Here is a 26585-nt window from a genome sequence, read left to right on the forward strand (position 1 = left end):
TACTAATGGAAATAAATAAAACAAACATTACTAATGAAGTCAGTTCAAGTACAATATCTGTATATACATCGAATATCAATATAAACTATGTAAATAAACTATGCCTGATCTGTGCGCCGCCTGCGTCGAGACCTAACATATACTAGCTGGTCCTGTGTTACACTCCTGGCCATCCTGAGGTATTCTTCGATCACCTCATGTGTTGATGAGCCTGGCGTGACCACCCTTAAGCTCAGATAGCGCTCCAACCTCTCAGCAATCCCATGGCAAACTTCCTGTTAAATACAAAACAAACAGATTACACAAATTATTATGAAAACATTGATGTAAATGACATAAATTATTAGTATTAGTTATCACTGCATGTCTAGGCTCCTCCACAGCGGGACTCGCAGATGTCGACGGTGCTCCTGGCTCCGGCACTTGAGGGATATCTATCTGTGGGGTCTGAGGGACGACTCGGGGCTGCGGAGCATGACCATCTGGTATAGGATCTGATGCGTGGCCTAGTGTCATGAAAGGATGCGAGATGCGGAAAAACCAGTCCATGTAGTCGCTGGCACACTGACCTAGCACAGCGCACACCTCACCTGCTGGAACCATATGATCCGAGTAGTGCATCCACTTGTCGTGTATATCATCATACGACACCCATGAATCGACAAGCGGAGCAGGAATGGTCTGGGTGTATCCAAACTTCCGCACGACCCTATCTGGTTAGTAATACACAGCAACAAGCCCCCAGCGCAAGAGACCGGAATAGAACGAAATCAAATGGAAGTCTCGGACCGGTCAGTGCTCCCTATATGGGATACAACAGACATCCAGAATCCAGAGTCGGTTCAGGCGCTCCCTGTACACCGGTGTACGTATGCTCTTCACGATCTTCTTTGTCGCAATCCACCTACAGGCACATGGGGAATTCTCTTCGTAGTCCTGATCAGCAGTGGACTCTACGACTAAGGGAAAATGCTCGTATATCCAACACTATAGAGGTAACATCAAAATGATAAACATTAATAATGAAAGTCTAACAAAATTTAAAGTTAAACATTGTTGAACCTCAACGATTGAAAAACATGTTTGTCACCTGCAGTAGTGTGATGTCACCGCCAAGCTGTCGGCTACTGCTGATAGAGGCATCGCTCAGCTGGTCGTACATATGCACCAGCGCAGCCACTCCCCAGACGTACCTCTCGGTCTGACTGAGGTCACGAAGGGCCTCTAAATACACAACATGCACATTGGTTTCACTCTTGTTAGCAAACAGAGTGCAACCCAGAAGATGAAGAAGATATGCGCGAGCCGCAACTGTCCAATGACCTGCCTGGCATCGGCGCTCGTAGATATCACGTACCATTGTAAGCGTACGTACAGTCCACGACACTGCCCTGTCTCAGCCTTGACAGCCTCTGCATAGACCATCAATAAGTCGACCAGCATCTGAATCGCATCATCCACGTGCAAGGGCTGAAAGGCATGCAAGTCGCCAACCACGGGCAGATGCAGAAGTGAGGAGATGTCGTCCAGCGTAATCGTCAACTCTCCCATAGGGAGATGGAAACTAGACGTCTCCCGGTGCCACCGCTCGACAAACGAGGACAAAAGTCCCCGATCACCAATGTCTACCGAACACACGATCAAAGGACTTAGTCCTGTCCCAGCAACTAGTCCCTCAATGGCAGGGACAGGCCTACCTAAACTATGGACCTTCCTCCCGTGAGACGATAACGTCAACTCAGGACGCTCATGAATTGAAGTATAAAGGAATGCAAAATTTGTTAAAATCATCATTTAAAGGAAAACTAATTTCAATCATAAAGTATAATTAACAAATAACTAAAAATAAATATTATAAATACCTCTCCCGCCCATACGCTGCAAGCAACGTGATCCACATACTGGGTCAGCACAGATGGGTCGCTCGGACCACCCGAAAATTCCTCATGCTTATCCTCAACAGCTTGCGCGCGTGTGTCTGCAGGAATGTCTGCCCCAGTGTCCTCTACATTAGCTGGTGCAATCGGGTCATCTGGAAATACATCAGCCTCTACATCTGGCATAGGGACCACTGGCTCATCATGCGCCGCAGTCACAGGTACTCGCTGCCTCTGTGCGGATGCGGTAGGCCATCGACGTTGCAGAGCATCATCGGAATCATCACGATCTCCTCTACCCACACCTCTGCCAGTAACGTGACCTAAGGCATGACCTAATCCTCTGGTCCTAACCATGATCTGCAAATGAGTACCACAAATTCCATCACTGATTTCATTCACTCAAATTTCATTGGTCTAACGCAAATTTCATTGACTCAAAGTCACGCAAGTTGTCAGGATTTCATTGACTGTAGGGCTGTCATTCAGTCTATTATTTATTTGCAAAGTTGTCGGCATTACATTTATGTATTTGAAAAGTTTAGTTTAAGTTTAGTTTAAGGTTTTTAAAGTTTCTCTCTAAATTTAAAACTCTTTAAAATATGTTTTTTTTTTTACAGATTTAAAATGTATTTTTTAGCATGGACAATGACTGATTTGTTGATTCCCCAATTTATATTTGTTAAAATTTGTGCTTTTTGTGTTATTGTGAATTGTCTTTATGTTGGTTCCTTGTATTTATGCAAAGTTTTTGTTTTTGTGTTTTGTTTATGCCTTTTCTCTCTGCTGTGTAAGCAGATGGGGGAGACAATAGCTTCCAATCCTACTTTGCAAGTGTCTGTTTCATTTGGTAGATTTGAGAATGATTCCTTGTCTTGGGAGAAATGGTCTGCTTTCTCACCAAACAAGTACTTGGAAGAAGTTGAGAAGTGCGCCACTCCTGGATCAGTTGCTTAGAAGAAAGCTTACTTTGAAGCTCATTACAAGAATGTTGCGGCTCGGAAAGCCGAATTGCTGGCTCAAGCGAAGCAGAAGGAGAAAGATTCTCCTAGATCACAACATCAAAATGGTGAAGATCTGAGTTGTAACACTTGTTGGACTGATGCAGAATGTGATGATACTCAAGGTTTTATGGAAGGGGTTAAGTTTAAGCAAGAAACCAATTCAATTGGTGAGATTGTTAGGACCGATGAGAGTAATTTGGAGGAGGATGTTGCAATTTCAAGAGATTATCAAGGTTCATCTATTGAAGGAGAGAAAGAGAATGAAGAACTAGAAAGCAGATCAGGTAGTTCCCAGATAGAGAAACTTGAAGAAGTTGTCTACGTTGAACAAGGGGGAAGTAAAGAAGAAAATCCTAACGTTGAAGCTGAAGATGTTAAGGAAATTCCACACAATGTAAACAAAGAGCCTGCACAGGCTTTAGAAATTGAAGCAAAATATGTGACATTGGATCATCCAAAGGTATCTAAGAAGGTATGCTTTAATTCATGTATTCAACAAATTTTGATTAGTGGAAAATTTGAGTGGTTAAATAATAATTAACACCCCATAAAATTTGGCTATTTGGTTACCCATTATTCTATTTTTCAAACTGACCAAGGTTTTTTAAGTTTCTCTCTAAATTTAAAACTCTTTAAAATATGATTTTTTTTTTATAGATTTAAAATGTATTTTTTAGCATGGACAATGACTGATTTTTTATCCTAGATTAAATAAACATTTCAATATTCTTAACTAATTTTTTTCCTCTAATATTATTTACCAATAATTGAGGGTAATCAAATAAATACGAAGGCATACTTACATGTGACTATAGCTTTGGTTAGCTTCTTTATACTGTTTTTAGGTATGAATAAATCTAACCAGGAATGCATTTCACATGGATAGGGATTTGTAACAGATTTTGGGTACCTATGGTACCATGACAATATATATTTTGTTTACTGTTTTTTTATATAAAAAATATCTATTTATCCACATTTCACTAAAAATGTTTTATGCAGACATGTTTTTCCTAATCATGTTACTTTTGAACTTAATTTGCTAAGGTTGTCTGGGCGTTTGAATCAGTTTTTCGATACGACATTCAGTTCTAAGTGGCAATTACATAAAAGGCAATTACATTCAGAGGTGATCCTAATAACCAAAATTCCTAATTTAAAAAAAAAAATTCACAATGTATCAAATATTTGGCAATTTTTAAAATGAAGTTGTGGGTGTTACGAATCAAGTTGATCCGTAAACATTTTACAGGTCAAGTTGATCCAGAAAATGATTACGGATCAAGTTGATCTGTAAACTATCTTTGAGTAGTTTACGGATCAAGTTGATCCGTAAGCATCTTTTGGATCAACTTGGACCGTAACATGCTTACGGATCAACTTGATCCGTAACACTCACAACTCCACTTTCAGATCAGCATTCTACACTATTGCCGGCAACAATGGTGGAAATGACAGGGTCACGACACTTACCTCGACAGTGGACGGTGACGAAGCTCCCTCGACGGTAGACGACGGCGTTGCTCTTCGCGGAAGCCTCCTTGATGCACCACAACAACCTCCTATTCACGGCAACAATGGTGGCAAGCTCCTCAACGAAAAAGAAGAAGAAGAACCTCTTCCCACAACCTCCTCTTAACGGCAACGAAGAAGAAGAAAATGGAAACGGCTGATGATGTGAGAAAGAAGAAGCAGAAAGCCTGTGAGGAAGAACAGAAGAAAACCGCAGGAAGAAGAAGGGGAAACGCGGGGCGGGAGAGAGAGAGTCTCGGATTAATTTTTAAAAAAATAAGTAAGGGGTATTATGGACTTTTCACTACAAGTGCTGGGTGCACCAGTAAAAAAGCTGGGTGCACCTAGCAGCACTCTTATTGTTATTGGATCTTAACCTAGAAGGCCCAATCAACTAGAGCCCAATCCAACAATCTTGGGGTTTTACTTTCACTTCTGCTTTCTAATACGAGAAAACGCGCGCATTTCAAAATCTGACGAGAGATGTTTCTGATTTGAAGTTGCTACTCTATGCGAGCAACCAATCAACGCGATCTGATACGATCAACCTTCGACTTGAACGGTAAAAACATTTCTACACTGATTCATATTCTTTGCTCTTAAAATACAAATCGAACGGAAAATCTAATTCATCGATCTTCTTTGTTTCCTTTCTATGATTTTCTACCGGTTAACTGATTCTTGCTACTCAATCAATCATCTACGTTACTATACTGTTTGCTTTCGTTTTTTTAAATTTTAATGTCTTCGATTCTGATTTCGCATAAAGTTTGCGTTCTCGTTAACATTGTGTTTGTGTTACTGTTGTTTGTAGCGGCTCTATCCTGAATATATATGCTTTTACGTTGCCTTTCTAGTTTCAAATGTTCAAGTTCACTCACGGTGCTAATTAATTGCAATTTATTCTAATATATGCTGATTTTTTTTTATTATTGTTAATTTATTTTGTGAATGTTTCGGTTATAGGCGTAAAAGTGCTTTTAGGCTAGTATCTCTAGGCGTAACCGATGTCAACTCAAAGGGAAAGCACAGAGAGCGGAGCTATGAGGAAACGAATGAAACATGAGGTATTTGTTTCATCGTCTTTCAATCTTTCTCTGTCTTGAATTTACCTTCCGTTCTTTTCAGCATCCTTTACTTTTTCGATTTTTTTTTCCACAAAAAATAGGTGGCAGAAAAGGCGGGAGATGAAGCAGAATCAAAGACTGTAGAGGAGGAAGAATTCGAGACCAACATTGCTGGATCTGAAGAAATGGAACTCAGTGTCTCTCTTATTCTTGAGAAGATTGAGAGTTATACTCAGAGGGTAGCTATATATAGTTATACACCGAACACCGTGTAAAGCTTGGAATCGTAGTGTATAAAAAAGTCACCTAACTTTTTGACTTGCTGAATGATGGATTGCATGTAGGTATCTGAGCTCCTAGAATCAGGGAAAACAATGTTGAAGGAGCTAAGCGATGAATTTGAAGAGAAACTGATTATGTGAGCTGTGAAGTTGTCACTAAACATCTTTTACTTTTAATACTATTGACTTTCTGTGGTACGATCCTTTTAACTTTAACTTTACAATATTCAGGATTCACAAGGAGCAAGTGGAAAAATGGCAAGAAGAAATCAGAGAACTGCGTGCACTCGATGCTTCAAATGAGGAAGCCAATGCTCTTCTGCATAATGCTCGACATCTTCTTCAGCCCACTCGCGATCATTAGTGAGGGTAATTTTCTGATGTATATGTACATTCATTAATCAGGAAATATGTATGCCTTGGTAGGAGTTTGAATGTGCTATGCTAGCCTGGGGAATACTCGGGCACTATTGGATCATTAGGAATTTAAGATTGGATTAATTTGAATTGGGCTGTTTCCCATCATCTAAATCTTAATGTGCAATATATACTCATCACAATTGGTTAATATAGGCGGGGGAGTTATAGAAACTTTAGTAGTAATGACACTCGGGCAAATTTGTGGCATTTAAATTGAGAGATGGCAATTAACAGGAAGGTGGTGTTTGGATTTTTTCGCCGTAAAAGGATGAACGAGTCAACTCAAGTCCTTTATTTTAATGGACTTCTTCTCTGAACTTGCCTTTTCTTGAATTCAACTTCTTTGATCAATTAATTTCCTGATGTTGAGTTTACCTATGCTAAGATTGTTGAAAGGCTTGATATTGAGAAGTTTGTTCACATGCAGGTTTTCCAACGTTTGCGGATTGAGTGAAAACTCATGAGATATATAATGTCCTACCATTTTACCTGGATCCCATTTGGGCATTGTTAGAAAAAGTCTTAATATTGATGGTTAAACAAAAGAAAATATATAGATGGTTAAATGAAAAGAAGTTTCAACATTACCAATTTAGTGTTGCTTTGCTTGGTAGCAAGTGAAAGGGAAAACTTTAGGCTTATAGACATCGATACATTGTACAGGAAATTAACTTCTATAGTTTTATTTCTATTCTGTTATAGCCTTACGTGTTAACAAATAGCTAGAGACTATCGTACATGTGATATGAACATTGCATTGAAGAGAACAATTAACATCATTGACAAGAATGTAATTGAGGATAACGGGAGTCGAAAACAAAAGAGAATGTTCATTTGTTGTCGTAAGAGTGGGTATATAATTAGGATTTAAAAATATTATTTTATTATAAAAAAATTTGTGAATTTTTAAAAGATTATTTTAATATAAAAAAGTTAGTGGATTTTAAAAATTATGCACAAATATTATGACTTATCAAAATTCTATAAAGACTTTTATGATAGTTTAAATTTTAATGGATTTATATCATAATAATTCAAAAGATTTGAAAAGATTATAAATTTATAAGATTTGAAAGGATTATGTGAATTTTTAAAAATATATTCATAATTATAAGAGTTAGTGAAAAAAAAAATAATAAGAAAAGATGATATTTGGATAAAAAAAGTAAAACTAATATAATTTTTTAAATCTTTTAATAATTATATTAATTCTAATTTTATATTATCATATACTAACTTTTTTTGTAATAACATTTTTCATTCTTACTTTTTGGATTTGAATAATAGATTTAAAATTATACATTATTTTTTTTAATTACTATAATTATTTCAAATAAATCTAATGACATGTTTAAGTGGGATGTAATAATAAGTATATACTATAAGAGTGTGTTTGGATAGAGAAATTTAAAATTTTGAAAAATTTTAAATTCTAAAAATTTCAAATACTTTAATTGAAATTCTTTTATTTTCAAAATTTTGTGTTTGGATAAAAAAGTTAAAATTATGAGGGTGAAAAAAAATGAATGAAAAAAAGAAAAAATATGATTTGTGTGTTAGTTATACGTGTTCCTCTACGTTCAGATCCGATCGATGTTCCACAATCTCATACGGTGTTTCTTGAAGAAGATTGTAAGAAGAGAATTTTAATTTCTCACCTTTTAGAAGGAAATTAAAATTCCAGATTTTTAGTTGTTTAAAATTCTGTTTTAAAATTCCAAAATTTTAAATTCTTCACAAAAAAACATCCAAACAATGAATTCTAGATTACAGAAATTCAAATTCTCTAATAAATTACTTTCCTCAGTTAAAATTTTCTATCCAAACATACTTTAAGAGACTAGTGATGGTGAAAAATTGATAGGAGCATTATTAGGAAGATTATTGAATCATGGGGATGACGAAATTAAGGGATACACTTATGAAAATATTACATCGAGCAAATGATGATCATAATTAATATAAGAAAAGCATAATTAGTCTTATCACATAAGACAAACATTAATTTAATTTATAAAACAAATAAAAAAGTACAGAGGAGAGAAGTATATTTGACATTTTTTTATTCCAAAAGAATAAGAAAAATATATATAATATATGCCTTTTGAAGAATATTAAAGAAAAAAGAGGATATGTATGATGAAAAAAATGAAAGTATGGTAATCAGTAGAGAAAAAAAAGGAAAAAAGGCTAACAAAATTTCAAGTGTTTGAATAAGATTGTTTGATAAATATTTTATACTAAAATTCATTGAATAATCCATCAAAATTTGTATATTTTTTAATATCAAATGACTTATTATGAGTTATAAAAAAATCCTAATTGAATATTATTAAATTTTGTTGTCTTGCTTAAAAAAATTTAAAAGTCATAATTAAATATCACAAGATTTATTTATATTATTTAAAAATACTGATTAAATACCACAAATCTTTTAAAATTATTTTAAATCATAATCCAATACATCCTCTTAAAATATTTTTAGGATGTTTTTAATTCCTATAAAGTTAAAATATACCATTATATGAGTTGAAGATAAGGTCAATTAAGCCAAACTTAATTCCAAATCAAACAATGATATATTTCAATTTTATAGGGACTAAAACATACAACAAATTTACAAGGCCAAAAATGAATATTTTTTATTTTATGAGAAAAAATATTTTAGTCATAATTATTTTAACATTTTTTAATTGATTACAGATAAAGAAAGGAAGGTAAATACTATCTTCAACAGAAAAAAAAAATACATACGGTTATATAAATATCATTCTTTTAGTAAATCATTAATGTCTTAAGTGATTTATCACTAACAAACAAGAGAATCATTAAAAGTTAAAACTGACGTAAACGGCATAACATTCATATAATATTGTTGTCCTTTCAAAATTTCATTCAATTGCTGGAATTCAATAATTAGAGATAGGTAAATTTCTTAGTTGTCTAAGACAAATAATTTGATTAATCTGTATCTCCTGTGGCATTCGAAATGTTTTTAATTAGGGGAATTGGCAAGAGTTTCATACTATTCAAATTGATGGCCATATCTTCTCATACGGTTATACATCCAAGTTCATTGGCAGAATTACCACCTAACATATTCCAATGGTTATACAGATACTAGATGGATTTGAAACTAGTAATAATCAAAGACATGGAGGACCACGTAATTAATCTAATTAACTACACCGATCCTATAATCAAATCTCCCTAAAATAGCAATACAATATATAAAAATATGTAACGTCTCTTAACAGTGTAACCTAATGCTCATTGAGTCCAGTGAACTAAATTCTTGTGCTCTGGACTACTTGATTTCGCGAACAGATATTGCTCCTCCTTCAACAGTTATGTACCATATTTGCCCCCAATGTCAGAAAGAAGCTGACTAAAGGATGCGTTGTTTTGCCTATGAGCCATAAGTTTGCAAACTAGTATGTATTTTTAGGGTATTGGACAGGCTAGGGGGAGGGGAAAGAAGTGGATGTCGAAATGCTAACTGTACATTATTAACATAACTATAAGCTTTGCTATATTATTTATCAATTCTAAGATTGTTACATAGATGACCAAGCTCAGGTCTTGCATCCATCCATGCAGAAAATTTCATGTTCGCAGGAGAGGTGCAGTAAAGGTAAGATCTGAATGTGATCAGGAAAAAATATCGCCTGCAAATGATGGGGGAAACATAAAATAGCTACACAACAAAATAATATATGTCCTACATCAACATGCGACAAATATAAAAGCCAACATTCACTGGCCACGTGTGTATAACTATTATATAATATATACATAGAGTTGAAAGTATTATAAAATTATTTTTTTACAATATCCACCATTGGATTGAATGTATCATGTACATCATGTTCAAAAGCTTCTATTTTTTTTTTTTAATGTGCATCAGTTCAAAAGTTTCATAATCAAGCATTGATTTTGTTAGAAATTTAATATAAAACCAATTACAAGTCTTTACCTTTACAACTAAGGCATTTGGGACTCTGTTGGTTCTTAATATGGTATCAATGCCTCTACGATCAAGTGCTCTAGAGTTCAATCCCCACTACCCAGTTCTTCTAATAAAAGTTTGATTTCAACAGAAGGTGGGTTAGAAATATAATACAATAAAAGGCTCTTGTGTGAGGAATCATGTTAGAAATTCCACCTAATAGAACGAGTTTTTGAGTTTGTAGGTTCTTGATCTCCCACAATTGTGGGATTTTGGACATAGGAAACGTCAAGAGAAAGAGTTTACAGAGAAATGGGATTAAAAACAGCAGCAAAACATGTCCCCCAACAAACTCAAATAGGGTTTCTCAATAACCACAAACTAGAACCAGGTAAGGATGGGTTGAACCCTAGAATAGATCCAAGGGATGTCGGTGAACAAAATGGTGGAAGTGGCAAGACCAAGATTGACAGGGTGGTGCTAGCTAGGCCTTCACATGCTAGCAACGACAAAATCATCTAATGTGCATAGCAGTGGGATTCTGGGTTTTGTAGGAACATAGAACAAACCTTTTTGATAAAGTCGCTGGTCAGAAAGGCAGCATTGGTCAACAGTGCAGAGTGCTAAGCTAGGTTATGAACAACCAATTTTAGCATTGTGAACATGTTGAAGATGGCCAATAGCCTATGAGGCTGATCGGTAACTTCTAAACAAGAAAGAGGAGTTTCCTTGGACACCTGAATATCAAATGCGAGAGACAACTAATTTTGAAGTGGAAAAAACATGTAAAATAAAGAGAGCTTCACATTTAGGAACTTGGTAGTGGAAGAAAGGTGAGACAAGTCCTAAAAATGGTACCACTTTGATGCCTTGTAATTATGGGGTTTTAGATGTAGGAGGAAGAAAAGAGTGAACAAAGACTAAATTCAATCAAATTGATGTTGACTTATGATGATGTGATGCATTAATAAAACTGAAGTACTAACTCTAATTTTTACTAACTAATAATCCTAACTAAATACGTTAACCAATCATATAATATTAGGAAACAAAGAAACTAAGAAAATAGAGAATCTAATCCTAAGAGAAGAAATACTCTAAAATATTGCAAGATATTATGGTTTATTCAAACAGTTTTCTACACTATTAACATTTATTGAAATTAGAATATAATTATACTTTTCAAAGAAACAAAAGTAATGGTTGTTTGATCTTATACTAATTCTTGTTTTAACTTTCCAAAACTTCACAAGCAAGTTTTATATAATAATTGATTATAATGTTGTAATGATCAAAATAATGTTGTTGAGTGGTGCAATTGTACCAATTCTAACACTAATGTTGATTACTGAGTAGGTGGGGAAGGTAAGTTTACCTCAAAGCCTTGACACCCATATCCATAAGATATGCTCGTTCCTCGTCATCACCATCTGTAAACTTCTCAAATTCTTTATGATAATAAAGAATATCATCTCGTAGATGCCCTGCACCTGCACATCTATTGAACAAAGAAAAATTCAGTACATCCAATGAAAATAAATAATTTAAACTGTTTCCAAATCAATTTAATTTTTTTTCAGGAAAATGAAGCAAAATCTACTAAATTTCATAACCACAAAGATCGAAACAAAAAGTAATTGCAAAGGTAAAATAAGGTCAGAAAGAACATAATTATGACATCCACTTTGATGATAAACATGTTTTCTTATAGGTAATATCATAAGGGTAGTAAAGTTTGGGATCAAATTTTGGCTTATAACCTTTCAATGACAATATCAGCATCTGCTTTGCTTTGGGGACCACGTATGAGAACTCTTGTAAGGCTCAAAATGTCACGATAGTCACCCATCTTGAGTGCTGCTTCATTAGAAGCTCGAGAGGCCAAGTTCTCTTCGGTTGCAGCACACTGATGAGGACCAAACAATGGCTGTGGGACTTTGGACGCAAAGCTTGCCTCTGCGCCTAGTCTAATACAGATTATGGCCATTGCATATGCAACTCCCCCAAAACCTGTGTGTGATACAAAAAGGTAACTCTCTGCAGAGCTACAAAAGGCAAGAGTTTAGAAGTATATTATTAAAAATAAACTAGGAATAACTTCAAAAGAATAACAATTGATATTGTTCCTAAACAGAACGCAGACAGATGCCCATGGAACATATTAAGAACAAAGCAACTCTTATCTTTGCTTCCCTTAACCCATTAGATAGTAGCACCATACATTAGTGATAATCCAAACCATCATAAATTTACAATACTAGATTCTAGTGATTGCATTTTGGAGAGAAAGTCATCCGCTAAATTATTAACAGCCATAGGTTAGTTAATGTATTTATGGACACAGTCCACACAAGGAAAAAAAAATATCAGCAAACTTTATAAACACTTAACACACAGAAGGATACTTACTCATCTTTACAGTACTGTATTGCATCAATGTCAGAGGCCAAAGCATCTCTCTCTCTTGTTAATGGTATCCTCGAATAGATAATATCATATCCCTCATCTTTCAGGGTGGAATAAACTTCTGCAGGTGTTTTCACATCATCTGCCAAAATATTTTCCCAGTATCCAACGACGCTGGACTTATTTGTTGAAGGATCATATTCTTCACGATGAAACAGCATCAGCCCACCAGACTGTCTAATCTCAGCTAGTATATCTTCTTTCAATCGTGCTTCCATGTGTTCCACCTGCATTGCAGTTACCATGAGTTGTGCAACATATTATATTTTGTGATATGTTCCAATAGACACATTGTACAAGATGACATACTGCAGGACCAGTGATTCCAACATGCTTGAGTGTATCAACAGGTTTGTTCAACTCCCTTAGGACAAAGGGAGTGCCTTTGATATAGACAACTGCTTCCTCTCTCAGATCAGTCAATATCACTTTTTGAGCAGATGAGACATTTGCTTTAGGCTTAGCACCCAAATAGGATAGTATCTCCTTCGCACCAGAGATGGTTGGAGTTGCCATGCTATACACAGGGAATTCATCAACCTTGGGCAGGGAAAAAAAGTTTTAGGCATAATGATATTTCCAAAGTCGCCATATCACATTATATTTCCATTGATTATACTCTTCTCATAATGCACACAAGAAAAATAATAAGCATGTGAAAATTCACACACTCGTACAAAGGACAAATCATAAGACTTCTTCCCTACTTTTCAAAGGTAGGTAGTTACTTTCTCAAATGCTAATTGTATACATAAAAAAAAGAAAAAACTAAAAATGTTAGCAATCTCCTACTGTGAGAGTGTATGCCATGAAGAATTGCAGGGGATCAGAGCCAAGGTGGACAAGGGAATTGACATGCCCAGGGGTTACATCTAATAGTAAGTGAATTTAAATACATACAATAGTCTAAGTACATCTCTGATTCAGTTTATGTTGAACTAAACACCTTTTTTTGTCATCTTGAGAGAGCTTTTGAATAAAAGAAATGATTATTTCCAAGAAAATAAAGGGTTGTTTGGTTTGACAAAACATTTTTTGTTTTCGTTTTCTATTTTCACTTTTATTTACAAAAGTGCCACATTATTTTCACTTTGTTTCCTGTTTTAAAAAGTTTATATAGGAAACAGTAAAAACATTTTTTATTGTTTTCCCTTTCCATTTTATGCTTTCACTTTTCCTATACAAACTTAAAACAGAAAATGAAAATAGAAAACATTTTCTCAAACAAAATGGCCATAAGCTTTCCCAATCAGTAAAATATTGTTGTAATTGTAAAGCTCATATATTATTAGATCAAAAAAAGAAATTGATATTAGATACATAAACTTATGGATTAGAATTCATAATGATAAAAATAACTTTATAACTGTATTTTGATTGTTTCAATCCAGTGTTGACAAATTTTTCACTGTTCTCAATCTACAGGGGCAAAAGACTGATAACCAGGCCAGTTCACAATTCAACAGATTAATCTGGCAATAGGTAAGTTTCAGTTTTTAAAACAATGAGGCCAGCTTTTGGACATAGAAACCCTGTATATATCGCACTCTGTTACCAATTCTTTTGGTTGCCATGATATCACTTATGTTGATAAAAGAAATATCAAGATGAAATTTACAAGCTTATATGTCACTACGGTAGCCTTTAAATTTAATAAAACAATGAAAAGACTTGCTATTCTATAATTAGAAAGGATACTCAAAACCACCTCTAACGTAACAGTGGAAGATGAGATTATCCAATTACAAGATAACAAATATCAGAATGAAATCTGCAACCGAATTATGAATACACTTACACCAATAACACATTAAAGATGCTAATTCTACCAACAACTTATGATCCTGCAGGTCTCCACTGGATGTGTTGCCTGACCCTCTGGATCACAAATTTGATGATAGTTTGTTTCTTTATCAGTCCTTACATATGTAGGCTTACCTTGTAAACGTGTGGTGCACCATGTATTTGTATGTGGCTAGAAGTTCTCTGACCAGGAAAGAAATACGTTTTCAGTATGTAGCCTTTCCCAAGAACAGAACCACTCCGGGCTTTGACGAAAGCCTCCATTACTGCATCTCCATGCTGAGATTCTTGTGGTGCTCTCAACTCTTCCTACAATTAAATGACAATAGGAAATATTAATTACTTCAATCCTTTGGGGGCAGGAGAAAAATAACTTTAAGTAGGAAAAAAAAATTACAGGGACAGTAAAAAATCGCCCTGGTCTCAATCTGATGCTCCATTTCATAGCCTGCACCTCTGGCCTTTCATGCATCCAATTCTTAAATGCCATTTTGTATTCTGCTTGTCCACAAAACCCATCAAATGCTTCACTTCCAAGATATGCTGCAAAAGCAATAAGACGGAAGTACCGTTCCAAGTACTCAGCACCACGATATAATGCCACCCTCCTTACCCTAGGCTCAACATGTTGCTGATTGAATACTTTTCTATATTCCAAAACAGCTTGGCGAATGTTTTGAAGTGCAGAACATCTATCAATAATAGCATCTAAGGCCTCCCGGCACTCCACCCCATTATCAAAAAATGCTGTTATCTTCCATAACAAGAGAATGTCATTTATACCAAAAGCATGACTTTGTTTCTCGTCAGGCATTATTTGCAAAGTATCAGGAGTTAATGCAGTAACATAGCCCCCAACTTCATCTCCACCCGAGAAACCCCCATCCGCTTCTTCACGGGTCATATCATCTCTCAATATTTTAATAGGTCTTCCATAATCAATTCGAAGTTTCACAAGGCATGCTATGACAGTGCCAGTGGTTGTCCTGCCCCTACCCATCTGATATATGAAAGGGATATTAGCAGTAAAAGACGAAAAGAGAAATACTAGGCAAGAGAAGAACCAATAGACAGAAATATAAATGAAGATGTCCACAAAGAATACAGAAGAGGAGATAAAGGATGAAGAAACTACCTGACAATTGAAAACAAAAGCAGTGTCCTTAGCAGCAGAAGCAATATTGAAAGCCACAGTGTCAAAGTCAGAGCTTTTAGGAGCTTTTCCATCAGTGATGGGAACACGTGCATACTTAATCGGAAATCCATCAGCCTCCAGGCTTTTAAAAACTTCAAGTGGGGTTTGAATCATTTCAGAAGTGACGTGCTCCCAAGCATCATATATATGCCCATCATCTGTTTCATGGATAACCATTATTGCATTGCCATACTGTTCAGCTTCTCGTAGGATATCTTCTTTTAATCGAGCCTCCATTTTCTCTACCCTTTCACGACCAATTCCCTGAAAGCACAAATTGCAATATCCAATTCAGACAATTTGGCACAAAATTGACAAACTGCTGTGAAATTATGAGGCACCAAATGGCATCTTAGATTCTACTTAGATATGCTTCATGCTATATCTACTTCAGCATTAGCATGAATGTGTATATTTTTTGAAATTTCCCCTAACCTGCAGCAAACAAAGTGAAGGGGATTTGGCCAGATTTTATAGGGTCAAATTGCATTCAACCAATGCTGTATGTGTAGGTATGTGCACATGTGCAGTTACATATCCCCTACAACCGACACTCAGCTATGAATTTCATATTTCAATCTTTGGGTATGATAGGTCAGAGCAAATCACATGACAAGACCATACATTATAAGTTCTGCAGTTTATCTCACATAATATTATTTCGGAGTGAAACTGTGCTGTGTTCATACAAGGTAAAGCAGTTAAGAGCTAGCAGACGGTATTATAATGACACAATCGCATCTTTGGCAGAAATAATAAAGGCAACACTGTACACACATATCACCATGCCAGTGACACTCTATTCTCCCTATTATGCACCAGCTCATGCCAACAGAATGACAACATCCTATTGACATACTGCAGTCTACAAGATAATTTTGGAAAGCCAAATGAGGTATATGAACTAGTGAATTGAAAACCACAGGAGAGACCAACTTTTCTAAAATCAACATCTAGTTTGCACTACCACTTTCCTTAACCTGAAAGTTTATTGAAGAGGTATGTAAAAGATTCAAAGTAATTTTTACCGTGTATTCCAGCATGTTTTTGTATGGTCTTTCAACTTCACGAAGAACAAATGGTTTCCCATTGATGTAAATAACAGGTTCTTCTCTCATATTATGCCAAAGTACTGGGCGTCCACCTTTGGAGCTACCAATCCTACGAATGACAGATCGAATACCATCAATAGTTGGATTTGCCACCCATAAACTGGAAACCCAGGAACTTCTCTGAAATTTGGTGCTCCCTCCACTCTCTCGGGTAATCTTGGATGTTGACATCCAGGACAGTGATCACTTTTCAAAACAGTTTGACTGCCAAGAACTTCGCCATTTCTCAAGGCAGCAACCACACTCATCTCAGAAGGACGACCATCAGTAGATTCAGCTATCTTCTTTAGAGATGGCTTCAAATTGGAATATCCAAGTGCACCCATTGGATTTCTCCTCAACAACCTGCAATGCAAATAAGCAGCATAGGAAATAAATGATTCATGCCAAATATTAGCAATCATAAGGTCAACAAGTTAACAAATACAATCAGAAATCTAATTCATGAATAATTGGCCTACTAATATGAAGGGAAATTTTTTTCAAGTAATGACTAATGAGAGGGGTGAACACTAGATAAGAAAAGGCCATACTGTTAGCAGACTCTATAGCAGCTTTCAGTGAATACTGTTAAGATCCTACATCAGCAAGAGATATGACCAAAATAGTCCCTATCATGGCTTGAGCAATCCTTTCACCTTGAGCTAGCTTTTGGGGTTGAGTTAGGCTAAGTCTATTCTTAACTCTAATACAGCATCAAAACCAATTCAATCCTAATGTTGAGCCATAAGATGTCCAATCCTAAAAACCTCATGATCCAAATGTACAGGCCTAGGCATGAGAGGTGTGGTACGATCCTTCATTGGCTAAGGCTATGACCAAATACTCATTCTAATGACTTTGTCCACCCTTAAGCTAACTTTTGAGAGTGAGACTATTGAGTTAGGCCTAGTCCATTCCCAATTCTAATAAATATCAACCAAAAAAATCCCTAAACTATAAGGTTAGTGAATATTTCATAAGGAGTCAAGTTCATCTTGCCTCTATCCAGATAACTGATGTCAAGCCACACAAACGAGCAAACAAAGTAGCCAAAGTTTAGTTAGGTCAAAAAGGTACTACAGAATCATAGCATAATGTCCCAATAGATTTTCCAGATCAAGGCTCATTTCTTTGGGGGAAAAAATTGGAATCCTTAAAGGATATCTTTGGGAAAATCAAGAAGCATTTCAACTTAACCATGCATCATGCAATCATCACAACTCGTTAGAGATCTTCACTATCAAAAGCTAATGGCAATCTAAGAACCACACTAGCATATTTGATGACAAGACTTGATTGATTATTTAAACTTTTGAGCCTAAAAAACAATATCAACATCAAGGATTTCTTTAATAGAAGTACCAATGTGCAAGGACAACTAACAACTACCACCTCAGACTGAACAAAATATGATGTCTCAATATACAAGCAAGCTCAAATGCATTAATGTAGTTCAATTTTTCAATGCTAGGAAAGGCTGTCAAACTCTCAAGTTAGCTAGTAAACTGTTACAAGTTTACAATTCAAGGTAGAGAAAACGAGTTAATTTTTTAGATAAACTCTTTAACTAGTTTAAACTCACATAAATTCTCGAGTCAAGAAGCGAGTTAAAGTTTGAAATCAAATGGAATTTTTGCCCCTCATTGACCCCACAGTGACTGTTTTACTAGGACACAAATGATTTGAAGAAATACTCTTCTGAAATGTTTTCAGTTTTGAAACTAATAAATGATTTGGTCATTTATGTAGGTTGGTCTTAATTGGCACTATTGTACTATCGCACTTTATTATTGTGGGTTGCTACTCTACTTTATTATGGAGTTGAAATGTTGAATTATTATTGTGCTAAGAGTATTATTTTATGCATATATGCCACTAATAGGTTTTTAATATTATTTTTTTTCCAGGAAAACTCTTACGATTTTACAAGTCAAGTCTATCAAAGTTCCAAAAGTTTACACAGATTATCGAGTTTGACAAACTTGACACTAGGTAGGTATACTTGGCCCAAAACAATTCACTGGTCACAATCAGTTTGATTCAGTAACCAATAGACACGGGTCCATAGACCAAGTGACATTATGAAAGAAAATCAGCAAAATTAAGACTTCACATAATTATTGGGGAAAAAAGTAACCTGCGAATAATGCTGTAGAGCTCTGGCCTGTCCCTCATCCAGTCAGTAAAACTACTACGATCCACAGAACTCGAACAGAGTGTAGCCATTTCTGAATGTATGTATACAGCAAAACATATTAAAAAGTAGTATCTTTCCAAGTACTCCACAAAAAAAGAAAGTGATGCCTCTCTTTTCATCTCATCTGGTTGCCACAGAATGCTATTACGGTAGGTGCCAATTGCTTCACGCAAGTTCTGAAATAAAAGCAAAACAAGAAATAAATGAGGTAATTTTATGATACACAAAATGCCAACCTCCAAGTACAAGAAATTTGCAACATCTAAGAAACAGTATAAACAGCCAACTTAGGAGGGGGGTTCCTGTCCTTGCAAGGTTTTCTCAAACCCTTTGGGTGTGAGACTATTCCTCGCTTGGAATACTGAGGCTATCCTCAAAACAGATACCTGCATTGAGGCACACTTATCAATGACTTTGTCCACTTGTCTTTTCCCCTCAACACCACCCTGGAAGTAAGTCAACTATTTAGGACAAACATGTTATATTGTCTAAAAGAAATATTAAAGCTGATACCAATACAGCAATACCTCTAACACCCGAATCAAGCTTCTTATGACTGTATATTCTCCCCTTCGAATTGCCTCCTCTGAATTTGGTATATAGTCAGCAACATTAGTCAAGCATTGAGAAACTCTACCAACTGAATTGCTTCTTGGAATCCCTATCATGTATTTGGATAAATTCAACATTTTTTTAAATGAAAATTCAACCGGTAACCCTATGATCTAAACTGAATGACAAAGAAGAAAGGATAAATTGATTGAAATCATTAAAGAAATTCAATAATTGTAAGCTTAAGTCCAATTATTTTTCTAAGTGAACAAGGATAATTCAGTAAATACCCTAACAGGTAGCATTTGGTATGCTGATAGGAGGGAAGAGCATGGGACATTGATGTACTACATAGTGTGTTCAGAAACTCTAGAACAACAGGAACAAGTGTCCTATTTTGCATTTGACACCTATTTAAGTGAACATAATACTTTCTTCAATTTATAACCATATCCTGACCCAAATTTCAACTTCTCTTTGGTTCCAAAACAATAATTCCTGACACCCCTAGATTATTTAGTATTAGTCTATCCCTACATTATCTAGTAATAGTCTATCAGTCATGTCATTCCATAATCAAGATTGCTTCTGAAAATATGAATAAATACCAGAAGAGCACACTTCATCATAGCATATCAATCCAAGCTTTTATTTTTCAAGGTACTATTGAAAATAAAACCAAAACAGAGAGAGAAAATCACAATCAACAATCTAAAATAGGAAAAAGCCACAGTTTCAAGGCATTGAATCACCAAATAGAAACTAGTTCAAGAAAATTGAAAACCTATTTATTATGTGAAGTAGAAGGGAAAGAGAAGGAATTGGTTTATGAGACCATTCCATAGACCAGCTACGAAGGAGAGCTTTCGGTGGTTCATGGCCAGAATGTTGAGCTGTGAAAGAGAATTGGCAGCACCACAAAATCACATGTATCAGCAATGGGTCTACACCAGTTCTACCCCCAGCCACTCCTCCATCACTGACAGCACTGGCAACAACTCCAGCGAGTCCGGTCTGATTGAGAAATGTTAGTAATTTTTTCAATAAAAAGAAATAAATGGTAAAGTAGTTCTTTATTTCCACCCTTTAGTGCAACCAAGATATACTACTTATTTAACCTCGTATCCAGATCTGTCTTATTCTTAAAATAAACCAAACCTATAATAGAACACATGTTCTGATCCATTCTAACATGTTTACCAAATGCATCATAACCTCAATTTCTTGGAACAAATCCCTTATGTATGTATGGGTAAGGATTTGAAAACAGATAATCCCAACCTACTACCTAGTTCAGCCCATCATTGCTCAATCCAACAGGTGCATTGACTATTGAGCTTTTTCTTACTGTTATTGTAGGTTAGTGCTCTCTGGTAATATGGTAGAATCATTCATACATATATACTGACTCACATGGCAATCCTGTGGTCTAGCCAGACAAGAAACCTGTAACTAGAAGTAGTATGAACAAAAATATACCCTACAGAAAAAACCTAAAGAGCTGTATTTCTGTAAGTATAACTTTTTACAAGAAGCTAGAGAAATAGTTAGCTGCTCTTCCAGAAAACTCATAACATGTAACACAACCAGGGTAGACAGTAGTACTACTAAGGGTATGTTTGTTTTACTTCGTTGTAACTTTCTGAGGCATGTTGAACACCAATCCCACTCTCATGGTCATAAGTGTTCAATGTGAGTGATGGCTATTCAAACACATTCTAAGTACTAAAAGGATGCACTTGCTGCCTAATGTTGCTTTACAAAAAAATTGCCACATAAATTGAAAAACCTATAGACATTTCATTTTAACCAAATACTGGAATGCTTATTCATGTGCTATGGTATCACTGTATCAGTGTGGCAAAGCAGTGCATCTTAAAGAAAATTATCATTTTTTCATCAAACAGAAAAAATATGCATCTTAACATCAGATGCTAAATATGTAACTATGCAAAACATCATTAACTTGAGATCAAATTTGAAGTGATGAACAATGAAATACATGAAATTAAATGGAAAATAAAAGCAAAGAAGTTGATATAAGAAAAGTTAAAATTGAAATAAAATAGGTACCAGAAGCTCCAATTCGATTGAGGTAAAACAAAGTTGCAATGACCATTCCAGTTGTAGTTCGTCCACGCCCCATTTGACAATTAAAAATGATCTCTGTATTTACATCAGCTTGTGAAATTTTATGAACCTAAAATCAAGACGAAGAGTGTCTAAGATACATGAAGTCATTGGTTTCAGGAAACTAAATATGAGTATTTCTGCTATGTCAATAACTATTGCAACTGTACCAAAATAAAATATATTAATATTATCACAATGTTTATTAGACGGTCATTGAGAAGACAATAAAGGATACTACATCATCCAAGCTCTTGATTGGATTAAGGGAATACATGTCCAGGAAATGGCATCAAAACAAATGGGATGAAATCATGAATCAGGATCAAGCATAATTGCCATGCAAACAAAACTTGTTCATAAGCTTTTATTCGAATAAATATTTAATACACAAGAACTAACCAAAATATCAAAATCCCATTCCTTTGGGGATTTTTCATCAGTTATAGGAACACGTTCATAGTCAACAAGGTATCCTGCCACTTGTAATTCCTGGTACACCTACAGCCAAGAAAATAACTTCGGCGCATTTTGTTCAGCAAAATGATTGAGTAGAATCACACTCCCACTGTAAATAAGTTTAACCCATACCTCTAGTGGTGTCTTCACAGAATTACATGACACTGATTCCCATTGGTCCACCATCTGACCATCTGGCAGTTCATCAGTCACAAGGATCTTATTTTCATATCTGTTATGCCATTTCAAAAATAAGATTGCTTGTCATGCAATGCAAGTTTAGATAGCAGTTAAGGCATCCATGCCATGAATTCCACAGTGCATACTAGGGGGAAGTACCAAAAGGAACCACAGCCATACCTTGCAGCTTCCATCAAAATGTCTTCTTTCAATCGAGCTTCCATTTGTTCAACTCTTTCCCTATTAATTCCCTGATTACATACAAAGAGGCAAAACTATTAAAAGCCGGACGAATTTCAGTTGAAACATCAATGAGCTCGATTCAACTGAATCAAGTTAATCCCAAAGTGTTGAGTATCACAAATCACAATACATCAGCTTAGAACCAAGACATAATAACCTCACGAATATCGACCACAAAGAGAACAGGATATATCAAAATGAATCAATACCGTGTATTCAAGGTTGGAAAATGGCCTCTCCACGTCACGCAAAACAAAGGGACGTCCATTAATGTACACAACCTGATTTCAAGAGCGTAAGAGAATGAAAACTAAAGAGTGATCGATGCTGCTGAGAATCTTACTGAAACAGAGTCAATCATCAGATTCAGAGCCAGAAGAATAAAAGTTCAACGAATGTCAGCCAAACAAAAACTCGGCCACGAATATATTGGTGGCGAATATTTATTGATTACGTTGAACTGATCCTAGACCTAGATAGTCCTCCTCATAAATCCAGAAGCACAAGCAAAGAGCACACACGTAATTCATATTTTGTAGTGCATGTACGGGCCAGTTTAGATAAACTTCCCCGTAAGCACTTACGGGAGAAGAAAATAAGAAGAAGAAAAAATAAAATAAGCTTCTCGTGTTAGCAGAAACTGAAGTAGAGGATATATCAGTTATCAGAAGAGTAAAATTCAGTAGAAACAGAACGTAATATATAAAATAATATTATAAATACATACCGGTTCCTCACGAAGGTTAATCCAAAGAACTTGCGCTTTCTTGCCCTCAGCTCGAGCACCAATGTGCTTGAGAACGTTTCGAATTCCATCGGTGGTTGGGATGGCAACACCGTGCACGTGTAACGACTCAGCCTGAGAGAGAGTTAGTTAGCAGCATCAACAACAACAACAACAACAACAACAACATGATGAGAATTGAAAAGAAGCGAAAAGAAACGATGATCCTATGATCGTACTTGACGGTAATTTGGAGCGCCATCGATGTGAGGATGCAAGCGCTTGTTGTGGCAACCGGGGAAATGGTCGCTCTTGAGAATGGTTTTCTTTCCCAACACGGATCCTCCTCTCCGCTTCATCACCTCCTCTGGCTCTTTCGGTATCGATGTCATCTTCTTCTTCTTCTTCTACTGCTCCTTCAAACAACAACTCTCATCACTCTCAATTTTATCTTCCTTCTTATCCTTCTTCTTCTTTTTTTCCTAATCCTAATCCAAACTTTATTTTTGCTACTTCTCTTGTTTTCATTCACGTTCCGAATTAAAAACAACTTTATGAGGTCCTCATGCTTTTGTTCTTTTGCTATCTGTTCAAATAAATGAGTAACTATGACACTGATTGAAAATTAAACATTAATATTTTGTTGCATTAATTAAATACATAACAATCACCATTTAATTTTTATTTTCAAAAATTAAAAATGTTTAATGTAGAGTTTAACATATTAAAAATTCTTTGATGACGTCAACCATTTTATAACAATCGTTGGCAGAATCCTTTTTTATACATTGAGTGAAATATGAGTGGTGCTAACAAACAAGTGATTAATGCTTCACACGTACTCATTTTTTATTTTTATTCTCTTAAAAAGAATAAATTGACCCCAAACATTTTTTATATACAAACTCTTAAAAATTAGTATTTTAGTTTTTATATAAAAAAATATTTAACTTTATATGATTAAATTTATAACAAATAAATATTTTTTAATATATAAATTAGATTAGATTTAAAATTTATAATTATTAAATATTTTGAATATGTAAACTATACTTTTTGGATTATAATGGATTATTATATTATTATAATTCAATTTAGAGATAAAGATAAAAGAGAATAAAATAAAAAGGGTGTGTGATTACGAATATCAGGTATATAAATAAATAAATAAATAAATAGAAAGTTGAGAGATTGAAAAGGACAAATAACCTCCTAACAAATAAGAATGAAATAAGGAAATAAGAATATGAATATTTTCTTCCTTTTCAAAGTGTGATACTAAAATACTTTATGGAAGAACATGCTTACGAAAAAAAGTTTTTAGAATAGTCAAGCTTCACAAAGTTAGGTCATATGCTACAAAAAAAAAAAAGTTAGTCATTTCTAAAAAAAACTAAATTATGATATATTTAGGATTAGGAAAGAGGAAGGATAGAAGATATTTAGGTATTTAATTCATGAAAAATTAATTTGGTGTCCATGTATATGAGAAATTGAGATAAGATATTTAGGTATTTGAAGATAGTAAAAATTATAACAAAAAGTAGTCCGAAAGAACAATATAGTCCTGTTTGGGCACTAGATTAATAGTAAGTGACAAAGTTGAAGGACTTATTTGAAGAAATGAAATATATTTTGGATTTTTTTTTTTGGTAAAAATGCATGTCTAGCAAATAAAAACCATGTTAAATTTGTATTAAAACAAAATTAATAAAATTAAATTATAATCTTTTTAGATAATATCCATATACAATCAAATGATAATACTAATTACAGCTTATTTATAAATAAGTAGTATTTTAACATATGCAATATATAAGATATGCTTATATTTATAAAATTAAAAATTGTAATAAAAAAATTAATCATGTAAATAATATTGCAATTAAATACTTTTTATGTATAAAATATATTTTAAATTTACTATAAAAATTAATTTGTGAAAAGAGATTATTTAAGAGAAAAATGTTAAAATATAATTTAGATATAGAGATAAAATATATTAAGATAAAAATAAGAATACAAGATAATTTTATATGATTATGGGAAAAAGTTTTTGGCTAATTGCAGAATTACTCAGTGAAATGCAACTTTATAACAAAAAATAGAAAAAAAGTATTGAGAATGTTAATAAAAGAGTGGAAGAGTGAGACTATCACTCCTGATTATATTTTTATAACCTCTTTTAAAAAAATTGCTTAAATTTAATTAAAAGAGTGTATGTTAAAAAAAAGGATTAAAAAATCAATTATACATATAATGATAAAAAAAAAATAAGATAGTTTAAGAGTTTAAGATGATTGAATGATATATTTTTTTTTTAATTAGTTGTAGAGATATACCCAAAAGGATAAGAAAGAAAAAATGTTGATAATGTTTAATCAAGAGAGTGAAGATGGCGGAAGTTTCATTCTCTAAATTGTGTATGTATCATTTATTATCTATAATGCAATAACATGGATATGTTTTTATTACATATGACTAGTATTCTAGTTTGCATTATTGCACGTGATGAAAATTTTTATTCAATTATTTAATATATATATATATATATATATATATATATATATATATTTAAGTATATGAACAATATTATAATAGAAATTTATAATTAATAGATATTTTTATATATAAAAAAATTATATTTTGAATTTATAATGAATAATTTTAATTAAAATATAAATTATTTCAAATTAAAATAGACAACTTAGTAAATAAAGTTAAAAATAAAAATAAAACAATTTCATATAATTTAAGAGTTTAATTGTTATATACTGTAAACTAATTACAATTCATAATTTAAAATAGTTAGGATAAGATTCAATTTTTTTTATAAAAAATAAATGTTATAATTTGAGGGTGTAAAAATTTATTTATGCATATCAATAAAATCCATAATTGAAAAAGTTTTCCTTTCGAGAATAATTGAAAGAGTTATTATTTTATTAGTTAAAATAATAATTAGTGAAATGTACGTCTTATCCACATAAGAAACAAAGTATTGAATAACTCTTTATGTTGATAACAAAGGATAAAATATGTTTTAGACTAGTAGGTTTTTTATTTTATGTTGATGTAAGTGTTTCGTTACTCGCAATTTTATTTGAATTAATTATATTTTTATTTACTAATTAAATATATTCGATTTTAGTTTTTAATTAAAAAAATTAACTAATTTTAGTCCCTAATGCTTTTATTCATTAACAATTTTAATCATCATAAGTTATTTTGTTTTATTTTTTATCTTTAACGTTAATTTTAATTGTTAATTGATAAATAGAATTTATACTTGGAAATTTTATATTTAAGTTTCTTGTGATTTTTAATTACTGAAAATTTTCTAGCATATGAAAAGAAACACCCATAAATATTAAAAAAAATGAACATTTAAAAAGAAGATTTTTCACACGATTTATATTCGTTAAGTTATCA

The 26585-nt window shown here is 33.9% G+C and overlaps 2 protein-coding genes and 2 pseudogenes across 3 annotated transcripts; 2 read left to right on the top strand and 2 right to left on the bottom strand.

The window, feature by feature from the left end:
* Nucleotides 1–98: 98 nt before the first annotated feature.
* Nucleotides 99–2234, bottom strand: LOC114371736 (protein MAIN-LIKE 1-like). Its single transcript, XM_028329087.1, has 6 exons — nt 1863–2234; nt 1376–1746; nt 1091–1205; nt 816–987; nt 361–713; nt 99–275 (listed from the first exon to the last, which is right to left on the bottom strand). The coding sequence occupies exons 1-6, from the start codon at nt 2232–2234 to the stop codon at nt 99–101; spliced, it is 1560 nt and encodes a 519-aa protein (XP_028184888.1).
* Nucleotides 2235–2666: 432 nt separating this feature from the next.
* Nucleotides 2667–4520, top strand: LOC114371737 (annotated as a pseudogene).
* A 346-nt stretch (nt 4521–4866) lies between these two features.
* LOC114369709 lies at nt 4867–6328 on the top strand. Its single transcript, XM_028326954.1, has 5 exons — nt 4867–4955; nt 5360–5460; nt 5562–5699; nt 5805–5878; nt 5973–6328. The coding sequence occupies exons 2-5, from the start codon at nt 5401–5403 to the stop codon at nt 6103–6105; spliced, it is 405 nt and encodes a 134-aa protein (XP_028182755.1). The 5' UTR covers nt 4867–4955; nt 5360–5400; the 3' UTR covers nt 6106–6328.
* Nucleotides 6329–9179: 2851 nt separating this feature from the next.
* On the bottom strand, nt 9180–23698 carry LOC114369265 (annotated as a pseudogene). Its single transcript, XR_003657567.1, has 19 exons — nt 23393–23698; nt 23157–23288; nt 22639–22710; nt 22367–22437; nt 22139–22238; nt 21950–22048; nt 21491–21617; nt 19393–19526; nt 19252–19311; nt 18806–19041; nt 16603–17031; nt 15515–15838; nt 14777–15379; nt 14515–14688; nt 12886–13116; nt 12520–12803; nt 11871–12155; nt 11486–11608; nt 9180–9829 (listed from the first exon to the last, which is right to left on the bottom strand). The product of XR_003657567.1 is annotated as a paladin-like (transcript).
* Between the last annotated feature and the right edge of the window lie 2887 nt (nt 23699–26585).

Source organism: Glycine soja, chromosome 10 (genome assembly GCF_004193775.1).
Source record: "Glycine soja cultivar W05 chromosome 10, ASM419377v2, whole genome shotgun sequence".
Lineage (NCBI taxonomy): Eukaryota > Viridiplantae > Streptophyta > Magnoliopsida > Fabales > Fabaceae > Glycine > Glycine soja.